The sequence below is a fragment of the Cucurbita pepo genome, chromosome LG11, assembly GCF_002806865.2.
Source record: "Cucurbita pepo subsp. pepo cultivar mu-cu-16 chromosome LG11, ASM280686v2, whole genome shotgun sequence".
NCBI lineage: Eukaryota > Viridiplantae > Streptophyta > Magnoliopsida > Cucurbitales > Cucurbitaceae > Cucurbita > Cucurbita pepo.
The window spans coordinates 6,828,021-6,844,888 of NC_036648.1; the positions used below are offsets into that span (position 1 = coordinate 6,828,021).

Here is a 16,868-nt window from a genome sequence, read left to right on the forward strand (position 1 = left end):
AAAAGAGAGGGGGGATTGAGGGAAGTTGGTTGATTTAGGGAAGAGAGAGAGAGAGAGAGAGATGGAGGGATTTTGTTTGGTTGATTTACGGATTTGATGGGAATGGAAATTGGTTTGGACCAACGGGGCCATCGATGAGAGAGAGAGAGAGAGAGAGAGAGAGAGAGAGAGAGGGAGAGAGGGAGGGAGACAAATGACTTTTGAGATAAAGGGAAGGAGAGAGATGGATTTTGGGAGAGAGTGTTATGGATTTTGGGAGAGAAAGAGAGAGAGGGATTGAGGAGAGAGATGAATTTTGGGAGAGAGAGAGAGAGAGATGAATTTTGGGAGAGAGAGAGAGAGAGAGAGGGATGAATTTTGGGAGAGAGAGAGAGAGAGAGAGAGGGAGAGAGATGAATTTTGGGAGAGATGAATTTTGGGAGAGAGAGAGATGAATTTTGGGAGAGAGAGAGATGACTTTTGGGAGAGAGAGAGAGAGAGAGAGAGAGAGGGATTTTGGGGGAGGGGGGAGAGAGAGAGAGAGAGAGAGAGGGAAGGAGAGAATCTTTTTGGATTGATTGATTGATTTAAGAGAGAAAAGAAAAAAATAAAAAAGGCCTTAAAAGCAAAGCAAAGCAAAGAACATCACCTGCAAACAAACGCCATTAACAAACACAAACACAAACACAAATTCACTGAATTCCATATACTCTCACATTTTTTCACCCATCAAATATCTCCACAACAATCCTCTCCCTCTCTCTCTCTCTCTCTCTCTCTCTCTCTCTCTCTCATCGATGGCCCCGTTGGTCCAAACCAATTTCCATTCCCATCAAATCCGTAAATCAACCAAACAAAATCCCTCCATCTCTCTCTCTCTCTCTCTCTTCCCTAAATCAACCAACTTCCCTCAATCCCCCCTCTCTTTTTCGTTTTCTTCTAGGTTTAACTTCTTCTTCAATCCCTCCATCCTTTCCATTTCCTCTCTTTCAATCGGATCAACAAACCTCCAAAACCGGAGGCGCGCGGTTTGTTCCAGACACCGATGATCGGAATCAATCATCCAGGTCTCTTGCAGGATTACGCCGAGCTGCACAATGTAATATGTTCTTTTATGCATTTTTTCCCCCTGTTTTGATCTCTTCTTTTCATACGTTTCATCCTTACGACTTCTTGTTCTTCGATTATTGTTGTTTTTTCCTTGTTCATTTGCTGCTGAATTTGGTCTCAGATATTAGAAATTGTTTGGATTTTATTTGGTTGCTGAGAAAATTGTGAATTACTGAAATATTGCTTTTGATGTTTGTGTTAATTTTTGGTGTCTTTGAATGCTAAAACAACCTTAGACTTCGACAAATTTGTACGTATCCTGGCCCGGCCACCTCAACTAATGCATATATTCTCGACCAAGAAGTTAAACATTCGAACCATTCCACGTGTTTTGTTTTGTGTTTAGTGTTCAAATCATGGTGGCTTCTTCAGATAATTTGCCTTCTTCTGTAATTGCCTACAAGTTGTAAGTTCATACGACTTTGTGATCACGTGTTCATATCGTGGTGGCAAGTTACACGTGGGATAATAAACATGTTGTAGGGTTAGTTTTTTGATCTCGTCGAGTGAGATTAGTTGAGATTCGAGGAACTATGAATGTTTCAAACTACTGTTCATAAGTTATAAATTCAAATGTAGACTAGGCGTCTCTAGCGGGGCCTAGTCTAAATTAGTCGAGGTAAGAGTTCGGCCTCTTGGCGGGCCTAGTCTAAATTAGTCGAGGTACGAGTTATAGGGTTGGTTAGTTTTTTTATGCTCGTCGAGTGAGATTAGTCGAGGTACGAGTAAGTATGAATGTTTCAATCTACCGTCTATAAGTTATAACTTCAAATTTAGACTAGGCCTCTCTAGCGGGGCCTAGTCTAAATTAGTCGAGCTACGAGTTATAGGGTTACTTTTTTAATCTTGTCGAGTGAGACTAGTCGAGGTATGAGGGCCTTCTCTAGCAAGGCCTAGTCTAAATATTCTAGGCAGTTAGGGTTACATTTTTAATCTCGTTTCAATCTACCGTCTATATTTTATAACTTCAAATTTAGACTAGGCCTCTCTAGCAAGGCCTAGTCTAAATTAGTCGAGGTACAAGTTATAGGGTTACTTGATCTCGTCGAGTGAGATTAGTCGAGCTATGAGTAACTACAAATGTTTCAATCTACTGTCCATAAGTTATAACTTCAAATTTAGAACTAGGCCTCTCTAGTGGGGCGCTCGGGCTCTCTGAAACATCTACTGTCCATAAGTTATAACTTCAAATTTAGAACTAGGCCTCTCTAGTGGGGCGCTCGGGCTCTCTAGTGGGGCGCTCGGGCACTTAGCATAACTCGGAGAAACTTCATATATAGAACTTGACCAATTGAATCATTTTCATTTCAGGAAACAGAAGCATTGAAGGAGAAACTGTTGATCTTGAAGCAGAAAAAGTCGACCCTTTTGGCTGAAGTTCGGTATAGTTTAGAACCATTCTTCTCCTTTAATGTTGTGAATTTCTATGAGGAATCTGTTAATGTTGTGAATTGAGTCATGTTTATTTCCATTCTCCTTTAGCTTTTTGAGGCATAAATATGAACTCTTGAAGAACCACCCTGAAACTCAACCAAAGGCTGGTTTCAAGCTGCCACAGAACCTTAAAATCCGACCTCCCGTCTCAAAGAAAGAAAATCGTTCTCGAAAAAGAGAAGCTCGTAACTTAAACCGAAGGGGAGGAATCTCCGATGGGACGGAAGCCACCACTCGAAAAGCTCGGTCGGTTTGCGACGTAAACCAGAAGTCAAGGATGTGCAGCAAGAAGGAAATGAGTATACTCCATTATTTTCCTATTGTTAGCCAGAAAGAGAGAGTATACAGAGCACATGAAGTTGCTGCCAATACGAACATGACCCCGGTGTTCGATCTTAACCAGATCTCGGTACCTATGATGACTCCGAATCTTGTTTCTTATAGTTAAATACATTTGCTCTCAGTTTTTTAACATATGTTTCTTGCTTCAGAGGGAGGAAGAAGAATTGCAGGTGGGTTTCGAACCACTAAGAAAGGAGGACGACGATGACGAGCTGAAGAATATCTGTTCGAGAAGCGAAGTCGATGCGAAGAACAGTGACTTGATGGTGTCGTCCATGTGTAGGAATGTTGGCAATGGATCAAACAGAGCAGGAAAAAGGAAGATCTCATGGCAAGACCGAGTGGCATTAAGAGCTTGAAATTCTCTCTTCATTTGCCTGTGGGAAATTAACTGGGCTTCCTTGAAATTCCATTGTTATTATTATTTTATATAGTTCTCACTCGGCTCGAGAAAATTACGACCCTACAATGTTTGTCAATAGAAAGTTCGATAAGGTTCTTAGGAACGACTTTCTAAGTGCTTAAGAAGAGTTTTTTAAGTATTAGAAAGAAACTCTTAAGCACGTGGAAAGTCATTCCGAATGTACCTTATTTTTGAAGTATATCTAACGTCGCAAGTTTGGGTTATCATCAAAACTGTGATCTTGACGATGTCTAAATTACGATTTTTTTCATCTTAGGTACTCAGACGTTGATAGCGGTGGGTAGGTTTACATCTAAGATGAATTTCATATATTCTCATATGGTAAGAAAATATGGGTAGATGATAATTTAGAGTTATATGGTGTTTCTTTAATATGTTTTAAGGTTTTTATTTACGTTTAGGTTACGTGGCCTAACGTCTTCATTAGCACACTGCTTGATGTCTAGCTTTGATATCATTTGTAACAGTCCAAGTTCATCGTTAGCATATATTATTTGCTTTGGCCTATTAAGTATCACTGTCAACCGCACGGTTTTAAACGATATTGGTGCTAGCGATGATGTTAGGCCCGAGGGGAATGAAACATGATGAACACGAGAGTTCTTTTTGGATCCTTGCAAATATCTACAAACAAGACTAATTTATCGAATTAGTTGTTAAGAACACACAACTCACATACTTGATCAACCTAGTAGACGAAGAACACTAGGGTTCTAGTAGGATTCCTTGTAAACACCAGACGAAGAACGCTAGTTTATCTTATTGTATTTTTTCTCTCCTGTTCTTCATGTTTTTCATATAAATATATAGTTATTATAATCCAATGAATCGATTAAACTTCAAACCTAGCAAGATATGAAAAAAAATTGGTCATATGGGTTTGAGAAACACAATTCTTTAGAGCCAAACATCGGGAGGTGTGTGAGGGAAAAACTTATTTGAACTTGTCAAAATCGCACTTTGATGGCAGCGGACTTGCGATTGTGCGACACTCACTTCCCAGCAACGAGTGAGTTAAGCCTATTCGTTCTTGCGTTGCTTACGACCGTGTGCTCGAGCCTCTGGCCCTGGATTTTGAAAGAGATTTTGAAAGAGAGTTTTGAAAGCAAGATTTGAGAAATTGGAAATTGTGTTATATGGGTAAGCAAAAAGGCAACAACGACGACTTACTGCATATGACTATCGGGTAGGAAGAAGTTGACAACTAGTCATATCCCTTATAGTACATTTTGGGGTATTTTAACCTTTGCAGGTGTAGACACGATTTTAGTGAACGGTCATACACCCTGACCCAATATGGAATGGTAAAGACCTATCTAGGATGAAAGCACGTAAAAGGGGTTTGGAACGGGCATGCAACCATGGACAACACGTCCTGGACAAGCAAGATCGGGATATCTGTCATGCGGCCATTGACACACGCCTTGGACATGCATGACCGTCACATCCTCCCCCATTCAATTGGTTGATATCTCTGTCAACCGGCCCGAACAAGCAACACTAGGACACCTAAAGATTTGTTTTGAAATGGACCCGTTTTCATAAATGGAAACTAAAAGAATCCACTTTTTTGGATTTTATTTCCAATATAATAAAAGGGGGAGACAAACTTAGACTTCCGTTTCCTTGTTCTTCCCTTTTCTTCTAGGAATCTTTTCTTCTTCCTTTCAATTTTTTCTTGTAGATCTTGTTTTTTTTTTCGCCCCCTCCTTCTGTAGTTTGTTTTTTTTTTTTTTTTGTTTTTTATTTAGACTTCCGAGAAAGGCATCGATTACAGGTTCGTTTCTTCTCTCCCTCGTTTTTTTTTTCTTTCCCGATTGATGCATTTCCTGTTTTTCCACTTTTGGATTGGAATTGTTACGATCTACGTTAAATCTCGTTTGATCCATGCCCTAGATTGAAATTGTAATTACACATCATGATAGGTTTTCTCGATCGTGGATTTTTTTTTTTTATATATTTGTTTTCGAAATTTTGTTTCTGGATGATTTCCTCCTCGATTTGATAATTAGTTTGCGCGTTCGGTGGAATCGACATGATTTAAGATTCGTATGTTTAGTTGCTTATAAAATGATGATTTGGTTAGAGTTATTGAAATATCGAAAGTTTTTCTTTACTATTTCTATTGGTTTGATCCATTTCCCCCCATTTTGTCATTTTCATCGTTGATTACATTGTTATGTTCATGTCGAAGGAAATCACTATGATTTCGGACAATTGATTTGGTTGCATAGCGATTTTGTGGTTGGAAGTTCGGCATCTTAGGATCTTGCAGCGAGAATAATTTGGGCGAATCTTAGAAAATCACAATTAAGCTCTTTCCTTGTCGGAGTTTCTTCTCAATGTAATCACAGCCCTCATATCTTTATACCCGCTTCATCCACATTTGCCCTATCGCCGTTGTGCTGGCGTGCCTTATCATTAGGATTTTCATTGTAGAGTCGGGAACAAGAGAGGTTGCTTTGCACAAGTTACATACTTTCAATCCTCTGGGAGAAAGTATGTTATCATTTCACATAACTCAAAGATTTTAAGATAAACTCAATATGGGAGTGGTTTCATTAGGATTGCAGGGTTAGGAACAAGAGATGTTGCTTCGCACAAGTTACACACTTTCTATCCTCAGGAAGAAAAGCCTGTAACATCATTGTTCAGGGAGAAGATCGGGGTGGTTGGAATGTTGTATTGTCCTTTTGGTCTTTAGGTTGTTTGTTGGTCTGTTAAATTGAAAGTTTCTTGTTTCCTATAAAATTGAAAGTTATTCCCTTGGAATAATATTGTACTTCATGGTCTTTTGTTATTGTGATTTAGAGAATTGATTGAATCAAATAGTGATCTGTTGGATGGCTACAGTTAACTTTTGGAGCCATCAATTATTCTGGAATCCTTTGTGATTGTAGGTTGTGATTAGAACCATGCAATGTCATCTGAGGGAAGTTTCATTAAGTTATTAAAATGAATGTATTTATTTGCAGGGTGTTTGAAATAGATCAAGATGTTAGAGCAGTTGCTGATATTCACTAGGGGGGGTTTGATCCTATGGACTTGTAAGGAGCTTGGAAATGCACTTAGAGGGTCTCCTATTGACACTTTAATCAGATCCTGTCTTTTAGAGGAACGGTCAGGTGCAGCATCTTACAATTATGATGCCCCAGGTGCTGCCTACACCCTCAAGTGGACCTTCCACAATGAGCTTGGCCTTGTATTTGTTGCAGTGTATCAACGGATTCTTCATTTATTGTATGTGGATGACTTGCTTTCCATGGTGAAGCAGGGGTTTTCTGAGATATATGATCCAAAGCAGATGGTCTATGATGATTTTGATGAAACCTTTAGGCAACTTAGAATGGAGGCTGAGGCTCGTGCTAATGAGTTGAAAAATTCAAAGCAGGTGGGGAAGCCATTGAACAATGCCAGGAAGCAAGGGCAGGATCAAAAAACTGGATTTGGAGAAAACAAGAAAAGCAATAGTGGTTTGGCAGATGGAGGAGATGCTGAGCGTACAAAGGGACGTAAGTTGGAGAATGGTTGCTCCAATGGCGATCATGTTATAGAATCTAAACTGACAGCAGTCGTTAATGGAAAAGACAATGCAAGTTCCAATGTTGGGGCTTTTGATGTAAATAAACTTCAGAAGCTTAGGTCTAAAGGTGGGAAGAAAACTGATACTATAGCTAACAAGGGCTCCAAGGAAGAGTCAAAGAAAAAGGTAACAAAAAAGAATAGAGTTTGGGATGATAAACCTACTGAGGCAAAATTAGACTTCACAGATGCTGTGGGTGAGGAAGGGGACAACAACATCGAGGTTTTCGCAGCCGATCAGGGCCAAAGTATGATGGACAAAGAAGAGGTTTTTAGTAGTGACAGTGAGGAAGAAGAAGAAGATGAGGAAGGTGACAACGGTAGTAAGCCTGATGCAAAGAAGAAAGGATGGTTTTCATCTATGTTCCAGAGGTAAACTTCTTTCTGCATTCATGACCTCATCTTTCTTGACCAGTTTACTAACAATTTTAAAAAAGTTATGGATTATGGTAAACTTACGCTCTTTAGTTCCTTGTGCTTTATTTTATGCAGTTGGTCGATTATATTATCGAACTTTCAAATTCTCTGATACATCAATTTGACATTTTTCATCTACCATTTTGGTTTCCACTTTCTTGTCCCCCATATTTATTTCTTAACGTTTGTTACGTTTTCTCAATGAAAGTTTTTGTTTCATGAAAGAAAAATGGTGCTAATTTCCTCTCCTTTTTTCGTCAGTGTGAAATTATTAAATTTATATTACATTTGTTATCTGGGCATTTTATATGTTTTAGCTGGATGGTTGCATTGGGTTTTGTAGTTGAGTTCAAAACTTGTGACTTACATTTTGAGAGCACTAACAGGCCTTTAATACTGTCATTTAGTAACAAAAACGAGTTATATTGTATAGAAAGTCTTTTGGAGTTTTGATATTAAGATGAACCTATGTGTATGTGTTATAAATAATTTTAGAGATGACTTATTTTGTTCTGGGGAGTGTATCTTAAAATCACAACCAGAAATTCCATCTTGTTCTTTGTGACAGGACTTATTTTGTGAATACTTTGATATGTAACTTTAATGTGTGATTATCAATCTAATATTTATTTTTATTTTTGGTACTTTCGTGTTTCCAGTATCTCAGGCAAGGCAAGTTTGGATAAGTCAGACCTGGAACCAGCTCTGAAAGCTCTCAAGGACAGGCTCATGACAAAGAATGTGGTATGTTTTCATATCATATTTATCTTATCATCTCTTGTTCGTAACTATGGCTGCAAATTAACAAGATATATCCTGGTTGGATTTTAGGCTGAGGAGATAGCTGAGAAACTTTGTGAATCAGTAGCTGCTAGTCTCGAGGGAAAAAAGCTAGCTTCTTTCACGAGGATTTCTTCAACAGTGCAGGTACATCTTTGAATAGCCACTTGTCCAGTGTTTATTCTCACCTACATTTCTAATTTAATTTTGTTAGTGACCAAAACTGTAACGACCCAAGCCCACCGCTAGCCGATATTGCCCTCTTTGAGCTTTCTCTTTCGGACTTCTCCTCGAGGTTTTTAAAATGCGTCTATTAGGGAGAGGTTTCCACACCCTTATAAAAAATGATTCGTATCGTTCTCCTCCCCAACTGATGTGGGATCTCACAAAAGCCATTGCTTTAATTTCTCATTGTAGGCTGCAATGGAAGAAGCTCTAGTCCGCATACTGACTCCAAGACGCTCCATTGACATTCTGAGGGATGTGCATGCTGCAAAAGAACAAAAGAAGCCTTATGTGGTAGTTTTTGTTGGGGTCAATGGAGTTGGAAAATCTACTAATCTTGCCAAGGTCAGGCCCCTTCCTTCCTCCACAAGTTTTCATGTGTTTTCGACATGGCTTTTGTTTAGGGAGTTAAATGCTTAACTTTGATATACAGGTGGCCTATTGGCTTCTGCAGCATAAAGTTAGTGTCATGATGGCCGCCTGCGATACATTTAGATCTGGAGCCGTGGAACAGCTTCGAACTCATGCTCGTAGACTTCAGGTATATGATCTCACATCAATGTTTAATTTTCGTTAATCATGAAATTGTTTATCAGGACTCATTGCCTATATTTATCCTCAATCTTTTTCAGATCCCTATATTTGAGAAGGGCTATGAGAAAGATCCTGCAATTGTAGCTAAAGAAGCAATCCAAGAGGCATCCCGAAATGGATCAGATGTGGTTCTTGTTGATACAGCTGGGAGAATGCAGGTTTGTATCTTTTCTTATTATCCAAAATTGAAATGATTGTGGATCTCTTGCATATTTTGTAACATTTTTCCATATCATCTCGACCAAATATTCAAATTTTATCAAAGAAATAATATTGAAATGACTGTATTCTGTACACAGTTGATGTGGAAACATAGAAACATGGATAAAAGAAAGAGATGCTGGCTATGAATCACTCGCATATTCTTCTGAATTATACGTATCTGTAGGATTAATTTGAAAAACTCGTAGGGATATGCAAGAAGGAACAATTTTTATTAGAAACATTCCTCTAATGAATTCCCTAGGAACTTCGGTAGTAAATAGACTATACAGAATTGTGATCAGTCAAATATTGTAAAGCCTTGGTATTTATTACCGGTCAGAATTGGACCGTAACGGAATTTTGGTCTATACTGGCACCATAATATCTGATTTGGAGGCCTAAATATTGGATGCAAAATTGTGTCTGCCTCTATTTTGGTTTTGAATTTTTTATTCATTCATATCAAAACATGTTCCAACTCTCAGGATAACGAACCACTCATGAGAGCTCTCTCAAAGCTTATCAACCTTAACAAACCGGATCTGGTCTTGTTCGTCGGGGAGGCCCTCGTCGGGAATGATGCCGTCGATCAACTTTCGAAGTTTAATCAGGTTTTCTTTACATGATACCTATACCTATCCACAGTACTAGTTTTCAACCAGCCCTCCATCTTATACATTTTCTGGTTCTTGTCACTGCAGAAACTAGCTGATCTCTCAACTACACCCCAACCCAGACTGATTGATGGTATCTTGCTCACGAAGTTCGATACGATTGACGACAAGGTAAACAAATTTAGGAATATTCATAGCTTATCAGGGAAATCCTAATCAATTGCTTGTCGGGGTTACTTGCAGGTCGGAGCAGCATTGTCTATGGTTTACATATCGGGAGCACCGGTAATGTTCGTCGGCTGTGGACAGTCGTATACCGACCTGAAGAAACTCAATGTCAAATCGATCGTCAAAACGCTGATTAAATGAGAGCCCTATGTCCAAGTCTATGCACCCAATGATATAATGTTACCATCCTTTAGTCTGTTGGATGGATTTGTTTTGCCTTGCCTTTTCCCTCTTCTTTTCCCATGGCTTCCTCTCTTTTGTATTTTTTGAGGTCGTCTGTTTTTCTANTTTTTTTTTTTTTTTTTTTTTTTTTTTTTTTTTTTGGGTCATTTTAAATACGTAGGGACAAATATATTCGAGTATTGTATCATTTCATCATATGTGAAATATTTAAAATATGAGAACTTATTTCTGACAAATTCACCCCTTTTGAATTCTATAATATTTAAAATTTTAAAATTTGGTTGAATTCTATTTTATTTTTGCTGTGGTGTCATGCTTTCGAAGAGTTTACATGGTCCGGGTTCTGGGCGAAATTTACATGGTCCGGGTTGGGAAACCCAAAAGTTCTTAGTAACCCAACCAAACCCAAAACTTTTCATAACCCAACTCAACCCTCTCTTTTAGATTGATTTGTCAAATTTTTCTTTTAAAGTTTTATTTATCCACCTTTTATAATTATTTGAACATAAAATATATTAAAAGTTTACAAACAAATCTATAATTATTCAATAAAAAAAATCAATAAAAAAACAAGGGAAAATGCAACATATTAATATAGTTTAACAGGGTCAAAATCATAAAATTAAATAAATAATATAAAAGAAATTAAATAAAATAATTGGCATCGAACTTGTTCCTAGACGGGCCTCGCAAACCCACTAATACAAAAGGATTTTTAATATATTTTATATATTTTATTTGTCTCGAGTCAACCCGTGGGTTCTACGCATACGAAATCGAGCCGATTCCGTTCGAGTTTAGAAAAATGAACCTAAACCGAACCGATTCCGTTCAAGTTCAGAAAAATGAACTTCACCTATATAGTTCAAGTTGGGTTGGTCCGAGTTTTTGGGTTGAATGTGCACCCCTAGTGCTTTCTCAACTTTCATTTTGTCATTGCTTTCTTTAATTAAAAGCAAAGTTAAGACGTAAACTTATTAGTCACAAACCTACAAAGTTTAGACTTGAAAATACTAAATTCATTCGACCACCAAATTCAAATATTTTTCTTTTAATTAAATTATAATTATTTAAGATGAGTCGATTATATAATGCAAACTAACATCTTACATCAAGAGACTTTTACAAATGTAAATATCTTTAAAAAAAAATGACATTCTACAAAATTTATAAAATTTATAAAGAAGAATATGAAATAGTCTTCCACTACAAATTCGATATAGAGAAAGAGCAAATAAAATTCTCCCATGGTGAGTTGGTGAGTTGGGAGTAATAATTTTGGCTCCCAATCGAAGGCAAGGCATTGGAGCAATGGGTAAGATATAAGAGATTATAACAAGGAAGGAGGAGGGGAGTTGGTCAAATTTGAAGGCCTGCATTCACAACTACACACACTTCTTGATTCTTTTACCACACGTTGGGATCTCCTCGTATGAAGCTTTATATTCACCAACTTCCCAGCAATCTGCACACAACCAAACCAAACTCCATTACAATGAAATTCATTTACTTCAAAATTGCACAAAACCTAACGAGCGCCAAAATTCACTGCTCGGAATCATGACCCGGAAAGTTAATGAATCAATACGGATTGTATCTTTGAGTATTAGTCTCGTGAAAAGAAAATTGTATCTTGTTCCAAAAGAAAATAGCCTCCCTCTCCAGTTCTTGGTTTTTTCAGCTCGGGTTTTGTCCGTGAAAGTTAGTTTCTTCGAAAAAGAAAAAAGAATGCCCACATGTGCTAATGGTTGGTTTTTGGTAGCATGGCAAAATAGTTTGTTAAAACGTTGACTTAATTCGACCAAACATCACAAGCTAAGGGTGAAAGTAGAGACGAAGGACGAGAAACGAACCATTTTCCAAGCCAAGTCTTCCGGACCCATGGGTAGAGCTGGACTGGAATAAAGGAAATGTCTTGAGAACTGACGAATGCCACGAAAAAAGAGAAGAAATTAGTTTCAGTAACACTAAATTTGTATGAGAAAAGTGAAAATATTTTAGTTTCGATAACACGAATGCCACAGAAATGTCTAATATTTTTACTTCCTATAGTTATACCTCCCTCATTGCAAATTGGGAAGGTCTTTTGTAAACATCATGGATTATACATCCCTCTCGTAAATTTCACTCATCAATGAAATTGTTTCTTAAAAAAAAAAAAAAAAAAAAAAGTGATACAATGAAATTTTAAAATGAGGGGAGGAGAGCCAAGCCCCAAGGAAGTTACTAAAAGAGAACTCTTCCAATTGGCACAAAAAAGATAACAAAGATTTCAAATGTAAGGACCATCAAATTTACCCAAGAGAGACAAAAACAAATAACACAATGCTAAATTAATCCGTTGCTGTTTCAGAAATTCTAATGTTGTTGTCCATTCAAAAAAGGCCCCGAAAAAGAAATCACCATAATGTATATTATATCAGAAAGAATCGATCATTGAAATCGACTAGTATATATCTCAGTTGAGGAACCAAAAGCATTCAAGATGTAAGCACACTAAGCACTAGAAGGATACGTGATGCTCTTCCCTATAAGCTTGAATGCCTAAGAAGTTATTGGTAGAAGTAACGCATAAAAAGTTATGAACTCGTACCAAACACTTAGAGCAAGCAATGACACTATAAAGGTATTATTAGAACCACTTAAATTTTGGAGGAGATGCACACCTTAGCGAGATTTTGTTGCAGTCTTCTGATATCAGCGGCACTAACACTTCTCAAATATGTTAAAAGCCATCCTGCTTTTAGAGCATCGCTAGAGGAAACAAATAACGCAATCTGCATGAGGAAAATGTCATTTGAGCTCTAGGACATCATAGATAAACGTTCCACGAGATCTCGTGTACTTCATTCACAACTTTCTTGTCCACGGAGATGAAATGATGCTATTAATCATGTGGTTCATCACAAGTAGTCGGTATATGGAAATGGATGGAAAAAACCAACTGTTCATCCCATCCATCAAGTTTAGAAAACTTCTTTCTTTTTATAGAAAACCAATAAATTTAAATGAGCACAATTTCTACAATACCCACTTGATCTAAATTCGTCAATTGACACATATTAGAAGAGACCGTAACTTTTCCTACTTCCAAGATGTTTTCTCATGCGATTTTCATTGACAGATGAATTTTAATTTCAATCTTATATAACCAAAGATTATACCAAATGCAAAATTCTTAATCCAATGGAATGTCTCAAATTCATTACCGTAATTGAAATTAAATACGTTACCAATTTTGCTTCAAGGTAAATACTACAAAGAAAGTGACATTGATACATTGAGTTACCTTCCTGTAATCAAGTATTCCTTCAAATGGAAGCTCCAATTCATCACTAACAATGACAGGAATGCAGCCGCTGACAATAGCATCAAACAATCTGGCAGATGATGGAGTGTCGCCAGCAGGATTTAAGCAAAAGGTGGACCTAGTGATGGAAGAAGAAATTCGACAATCTGAAAATTGCAATGGTAACAAAAGAAAATGCATAAGAGGTTAAAATAAAAGCTTGCATATTACTTGCGCATTCCATTCTGAGCGGCTGCTTTCCCTCCTTCTCCAGCCGTTCCCTCTTCTATTATTACATCATCTGCACCACTTAGCTCTCCAACAAGTTTTGCCCGTATCTTTCCTCCCTAAGAGAAAATAGAATAGTCTATCAAGAGCTATGTCATGGTTCTAGTCTACTACCAAAGCACTCATCCACCGCCAGCTCAAGTTTTAAAAAAAAATTACATGGCTCTGTTTGGTTCCCTCTTAAGAAATCAACTCATAACTGACCAAAGAAAGTTCATGGGACTCACTAAAGGAAGTACATGCATCTTACTACACATCAAGAAAATGAACGAAGAAATGGTATAGAGTGCAGAAATTACACTGGTATTGACCAAAACTTACCGCATTTCTTTTGAGCCGACCACGGAAAAAGAGCAGTACGTTTCTCTTTGATTGCCCATCCGTTAAGCATTTTCTGTCACATAAATCAACATTTGGAACGTAGGGAAGAATAAGGTCCTTTTCCAGATAGACTTGCCCAGGCTTGTACCTAAAAATATCAGTACATGTCATTTAATTAACCTTCACAGCACATTCAATATCTACTATGAGGTTCTATCGTGTAAATGTCTACCAGTTTCCTGTAGAGTCCATATCTGGTAGCAACCAAATGGCCTTCTTCATAGATTTTCTAACGGTCTTAAAAGACCATGGATGATGAACAGGAAGTATGTGATCCCTGCCTTCAGATCGCTTCCATGCAGGTTGATCTGTCACCCACTTTAGAGCCTCCTGGATCCATATGTAAAAAGTACATCAATGCTTTTATGGAGCAAAAACAAACAACTGAACTTTGAACCAAAATAACATTCCAAAATAATTATGCTCCAGGAAATAGAACGATGCAATACAACTGATAAGATCAGCTGCCCTCTACGACAGGAGGAAGTCAAACTTTCATTGGCATGTAAGAGATGCAAATTCAAGTCATTAATGGGATTAATGAATCCATACGTACTCCTTATTCCTCTACCACTAGGCTTCTCAAAAGTACACCTAAACATTGCACCACCCTTACCCACCAACAACAGTTTTAAATGCCATAAAAATCGTTTCCCTTAGGATGTTTTCTTCTAGATATAGGGACTCTGCACAAACCATGTTGAACTAAGCCTGTTCATTGAATACCTTGGTCGTTGTAACCATTGTCTCCACAGTATTTAGGCCCATAGCCAACGGGATCTCTTCCTATCCTATAGAAGGAATGAAAGTAAGATTGGCAACTCAATCCTCCCTTACAACTAGTACCAGTCACTTCTAGAGAGTACTCGCTTAAGAGAAAATATCCCCTTGTCACCTGATTGCTTAAAGAAACCCACTTCCGCCTCAAAGAAAACGGCATAAATTAGTTCAGCAGTAGGAAGTAGATCTAATATTATAACTAACCCACTAATTGGGCACATAATCAAACTAACCAATCAACTCACAGAGCATGTGTGAAATAAAGCCAGCACTAAACTCCCCTAAAAAGAATATTGTCGTATCTTTTCATATGACTATGAATAAAATAAAGAAAGGAAACAACTGCTTTTACAAAATTTGATAAGTGAGAAAAATTACTAATAGCGATATAGGCATGTCATGCATAACAATTGGAAGAATAATAACAGAAAACCTTGGAAGCTCACTCACACCCTGTAAAGTGATTTGCACTGTTGTTTCTCCAACAAAAAGAAGCTGATAGTTGTGAAGAAGGGAATATAGAAGAGATCTGCTTCCTCCTGTCGATAAACCCTCACCACGCCTTTTAGCAGTCTCTCTGACTCTGGAGCAATTAGGTCGGCCCACAGCCAGTAATCTATAGAATGCTACAAAAGAAACCCATTTCTTGGCGTTTTAGTTACGACATATAGAAACATGTAAATCTGAAATAACTAAAGTACAATGGAAAACTACAAGCATATCAATATACACTGAAGCAAAGCTACCCGGCGACTTCTATATGACTTCGCCCGCTCCATCAGAATATCAACAAGGAACGAGATAAACGAATGTAATATAAAACTACCACAAAAATAATCCACACTTTCAAGCAGTAGAATACCAAATCAATTTAAGTTTTCCGGAATTTTTAAGAAAAAAAAGGGAAGTCCATCATCCATATCGACTAGAAGATTAACATCGTTTTCAATCTATGTAAGAAGTACGATTCAAACCAGTTCACTTGTTAATTGTTTACATAATAGATTAAACAGCCTGATTTATTGATAGAACTTTGAGTCGATGTTAGAGTATCTACTATCGGATCGGTAATGCCATTTCCTCTCTATTAATTTAGATAATCGCTCAGCAGTGTCCTTTTCACTCGAGTAATATTGAAAATCACACGAATATAGCGTTAAATTCACGAAGTCACAAGTGAGGAAAGCGTAAAATATAGATCAATAAACCTACACTATAATACTATCGATTAAGTGTACTTGACACAATAGAATACCTGTTCAATAAGACGGTGCACGGGGCTGCCATTAGAGGTGAGATTGGAGGTCTCTCTGTAGCTATTCCTAAACAACCACAGCAAATCGTAAGTGAATTTCCACGGCATTTCATAAACGTAAACTCTAATCGGCGACCCCAAGGGATAGTACGGATCTCGAACCACCCGCCCCATTTCTGCCTCCGAAAGTGCCTCATCGAGCTTCCTAGACGCCTGTTCGACATCTCCGGCCGCAGGAACCGTATCATCGCGACTCGGAGGGGATTTCGGAGCCTTGTGAGTGAGGAAATGCTCGAGTGAGATGACGAATGAGGTCTCGGGTTTGAGAGAGGAAATTGGATGGTGGAAGGAAGTTGGATTGGGATTGGAAGGGGAGAGAAAAACGAGGATGAAGAGGATGGAAATGGCGAGAAGAGAGAGTGTGAAGAGGAGAAGTGGAGATCGATTGGATCTCTGGATCTGAGCAGACATTGATGAAGAAAGGTTCCTCCCTCGCATGGCGTTGCTTGTTCAACTCCAGAATTTCTATTTCGCAATTAGGAATGTGAATGGTGAAGAACAAATACATGGGCAATCCACCAAATTTTTTTTTTTNTTTTTTTTTTTTTTTTTTTTTTTTTTTTTTAATTTCAAAAGTAGGATCATACTATCAACCTTTTAATTTTAGATGTAGAGCTCAAAGGGTCGAGCTTATAATTTTGGAGGTAGGGCTCAAACTATCGACTTATAATTTCAAAGGCAGATCTCAAACTATTAACG

General features: G+C 37.8%; 3 protein-coding genes across 5 annotated transcripts; 2 read left to right on the forward strand and 1 right to left on the reverse strand.

Moving 5' to 3' along the window:
- Window positions 1–617: 617 nt before the first annotated feature.
- On the forward strand, window positions 618–3,498 carry LOC111805783. Its single transcript, XM_023691013.1, has 4 exons — window positions 618–1,078; window positions 2,401–2,471; window positions 2,572–2,932; window positions 3,015–3,498. Exons 1-4 carry the CDS (start codon window positions 1,025–1,027, stop codon window positions 3,222–3,224), a joined length of 696 nt encoding a protein of 231 aa, XP_023546781.1. The 5' UTR covers window positions 618–1,024; the 3' UTR covers window positions 3,225–3,498.
- Window positions 3,499–4,960: 1,462 nt separating this feature from the next.
- LOC111805779 (signal recognition particle receptor subunit alpha-like) lies at window positions 4,961–10,230 on the forward strand. 3 transcript variants are annotated; one of them, XM_023691008.1, is made up of 10 exons: window positions 4,961–5,066; window positions 6,265–7,243; window positions 7,948–8,032; window positions 8,120–8,215; window positions 8,486–8,638; window positions 8,727–8,834; window positions 8,926–9,045; window positions 9,577–9,702; window positions 9,793–9,876; window positions 9,949–10,080. In XM_023691008.1, the coding sequence occupies exons 2-10, from the start codon at window positions 6,285–6,287 to the stop codon at window positions 10,072–10,074; spliced, it is 1,857 nt and encodes a 618-aa protein (XP_023546776.1). In that variant the 5' UTR covers window positions 4,961–5,066; window positions 6,265–6,284; the 3' UTR covers window positions 10,075–10,080. The 3 variants fall into 3 exon arrangements, with proteins under 3 accessions (XP_023546776.1, XP_023546777.1, XP_023546778.1); XM_023691009.1 differs by lacking the exon at window positions 4,961–5,066 and adding an exon at window positions 5,201–5,338; XM_023691010.1 differs by lacking the exon at window positions 4,961–5,066 and having other exon boundaries at window positions 6,285–7,243; window positions 9,949–10,230.
- A 1,046-nt stretch (window positions 10,231–11,276) lies between these two features.
- On the reverse strand, window positions 11,277–16,654 carry LOC111805781 (probable arabinosyltransferase ARAD1). The gene is made up of 9 exons (XM_023691012.1): window positions 16,110–16,654; window positions 15,307–15,480; window positions 14,247–14,404; window positions 14,015–14,162; window positions 13,637–13,752; window positions 13,406–13,544; window positions 12,783–12,893; window positions 11,970–12,038; window positions 11,277–11,581 (listed from the first exon to the last, which is right to left on the reverse strand). Exons 1-9 carry the CDS (start codon window positions 16,605–16,607, stop codon window positions 11,447–11,449), a joined length of 1,548 nt encoding a protein of 515 aa, XP_023546780.1. The 5' UTR covers window positions 16,608–16,654; the 3' UTR covers window positions 11,277–11,446.
- Between the last annotated feature and the right edge of the window lie 214 nt (window positions 16,655–16,868).

Coding starts and splice junctions, on each gene's coding strand:
- LOC111805781 (XM_023691012.1), bottom strand. CDS start 16,607: ATGCGAGGGAGGAACCTTTCTTCATCAATGTCTGCTCAGATCCAGAGA. Junction 15,481..16,109: donor TGCACCGTCTTATTGAACAG/GTATTCTATTGT, acceptor TTTCTTTTGTAG/CATTCTATAGATTACTGGCT. Junction 12,039..12,782: donor TGCAACAAAATCTCGCTAAG/GTGTGCATCTCC, acceptor GGCATTCGTCAG/TTCTCAAGACATTTCCTTTA.
- LOC111805783 (XM_023691013.1), top strand. CDS start 1,025: ATGATCGGAATCAATCATCCAGGTCTCTTGCAGGATTACGCCGAGCTG. Junction 1,079..2,400: donor ATTACGCCGAGCTGCACAAT/GTAATATGTTCT, acceptor TTTTCATTTCAG/GAAACAGAAGCATTGAAGGA. Junction 2,933..3,014: donor TCGATCTTAACCAGATCTCG/GTACCTATGATG, acceptor TTCTTGCTTCAG/AGGGAGGAAGAAGAATTGCA.
- LOC111805779 (XM_023691008.1), top strand. CDS start 6,285: ATGTTAGAGCAGTTGCTGATATTCACTAGGGGGGGTTTGATCCTATGG. Junction 8,033..8,119: donor GGCTCATGACAAAGAATGTG/GTATGTTTTCAT, acceptor GTTGGATTTTAG/GCTGAGGAGATAGCTGAGAA. Junction 8,639..8,726: donor AATCTACTAATCTTGCCAAG/GTCAGGCCCCTT, acceptor TTTGATATACAG/GTGGCCTATTGGCTTCTGCA.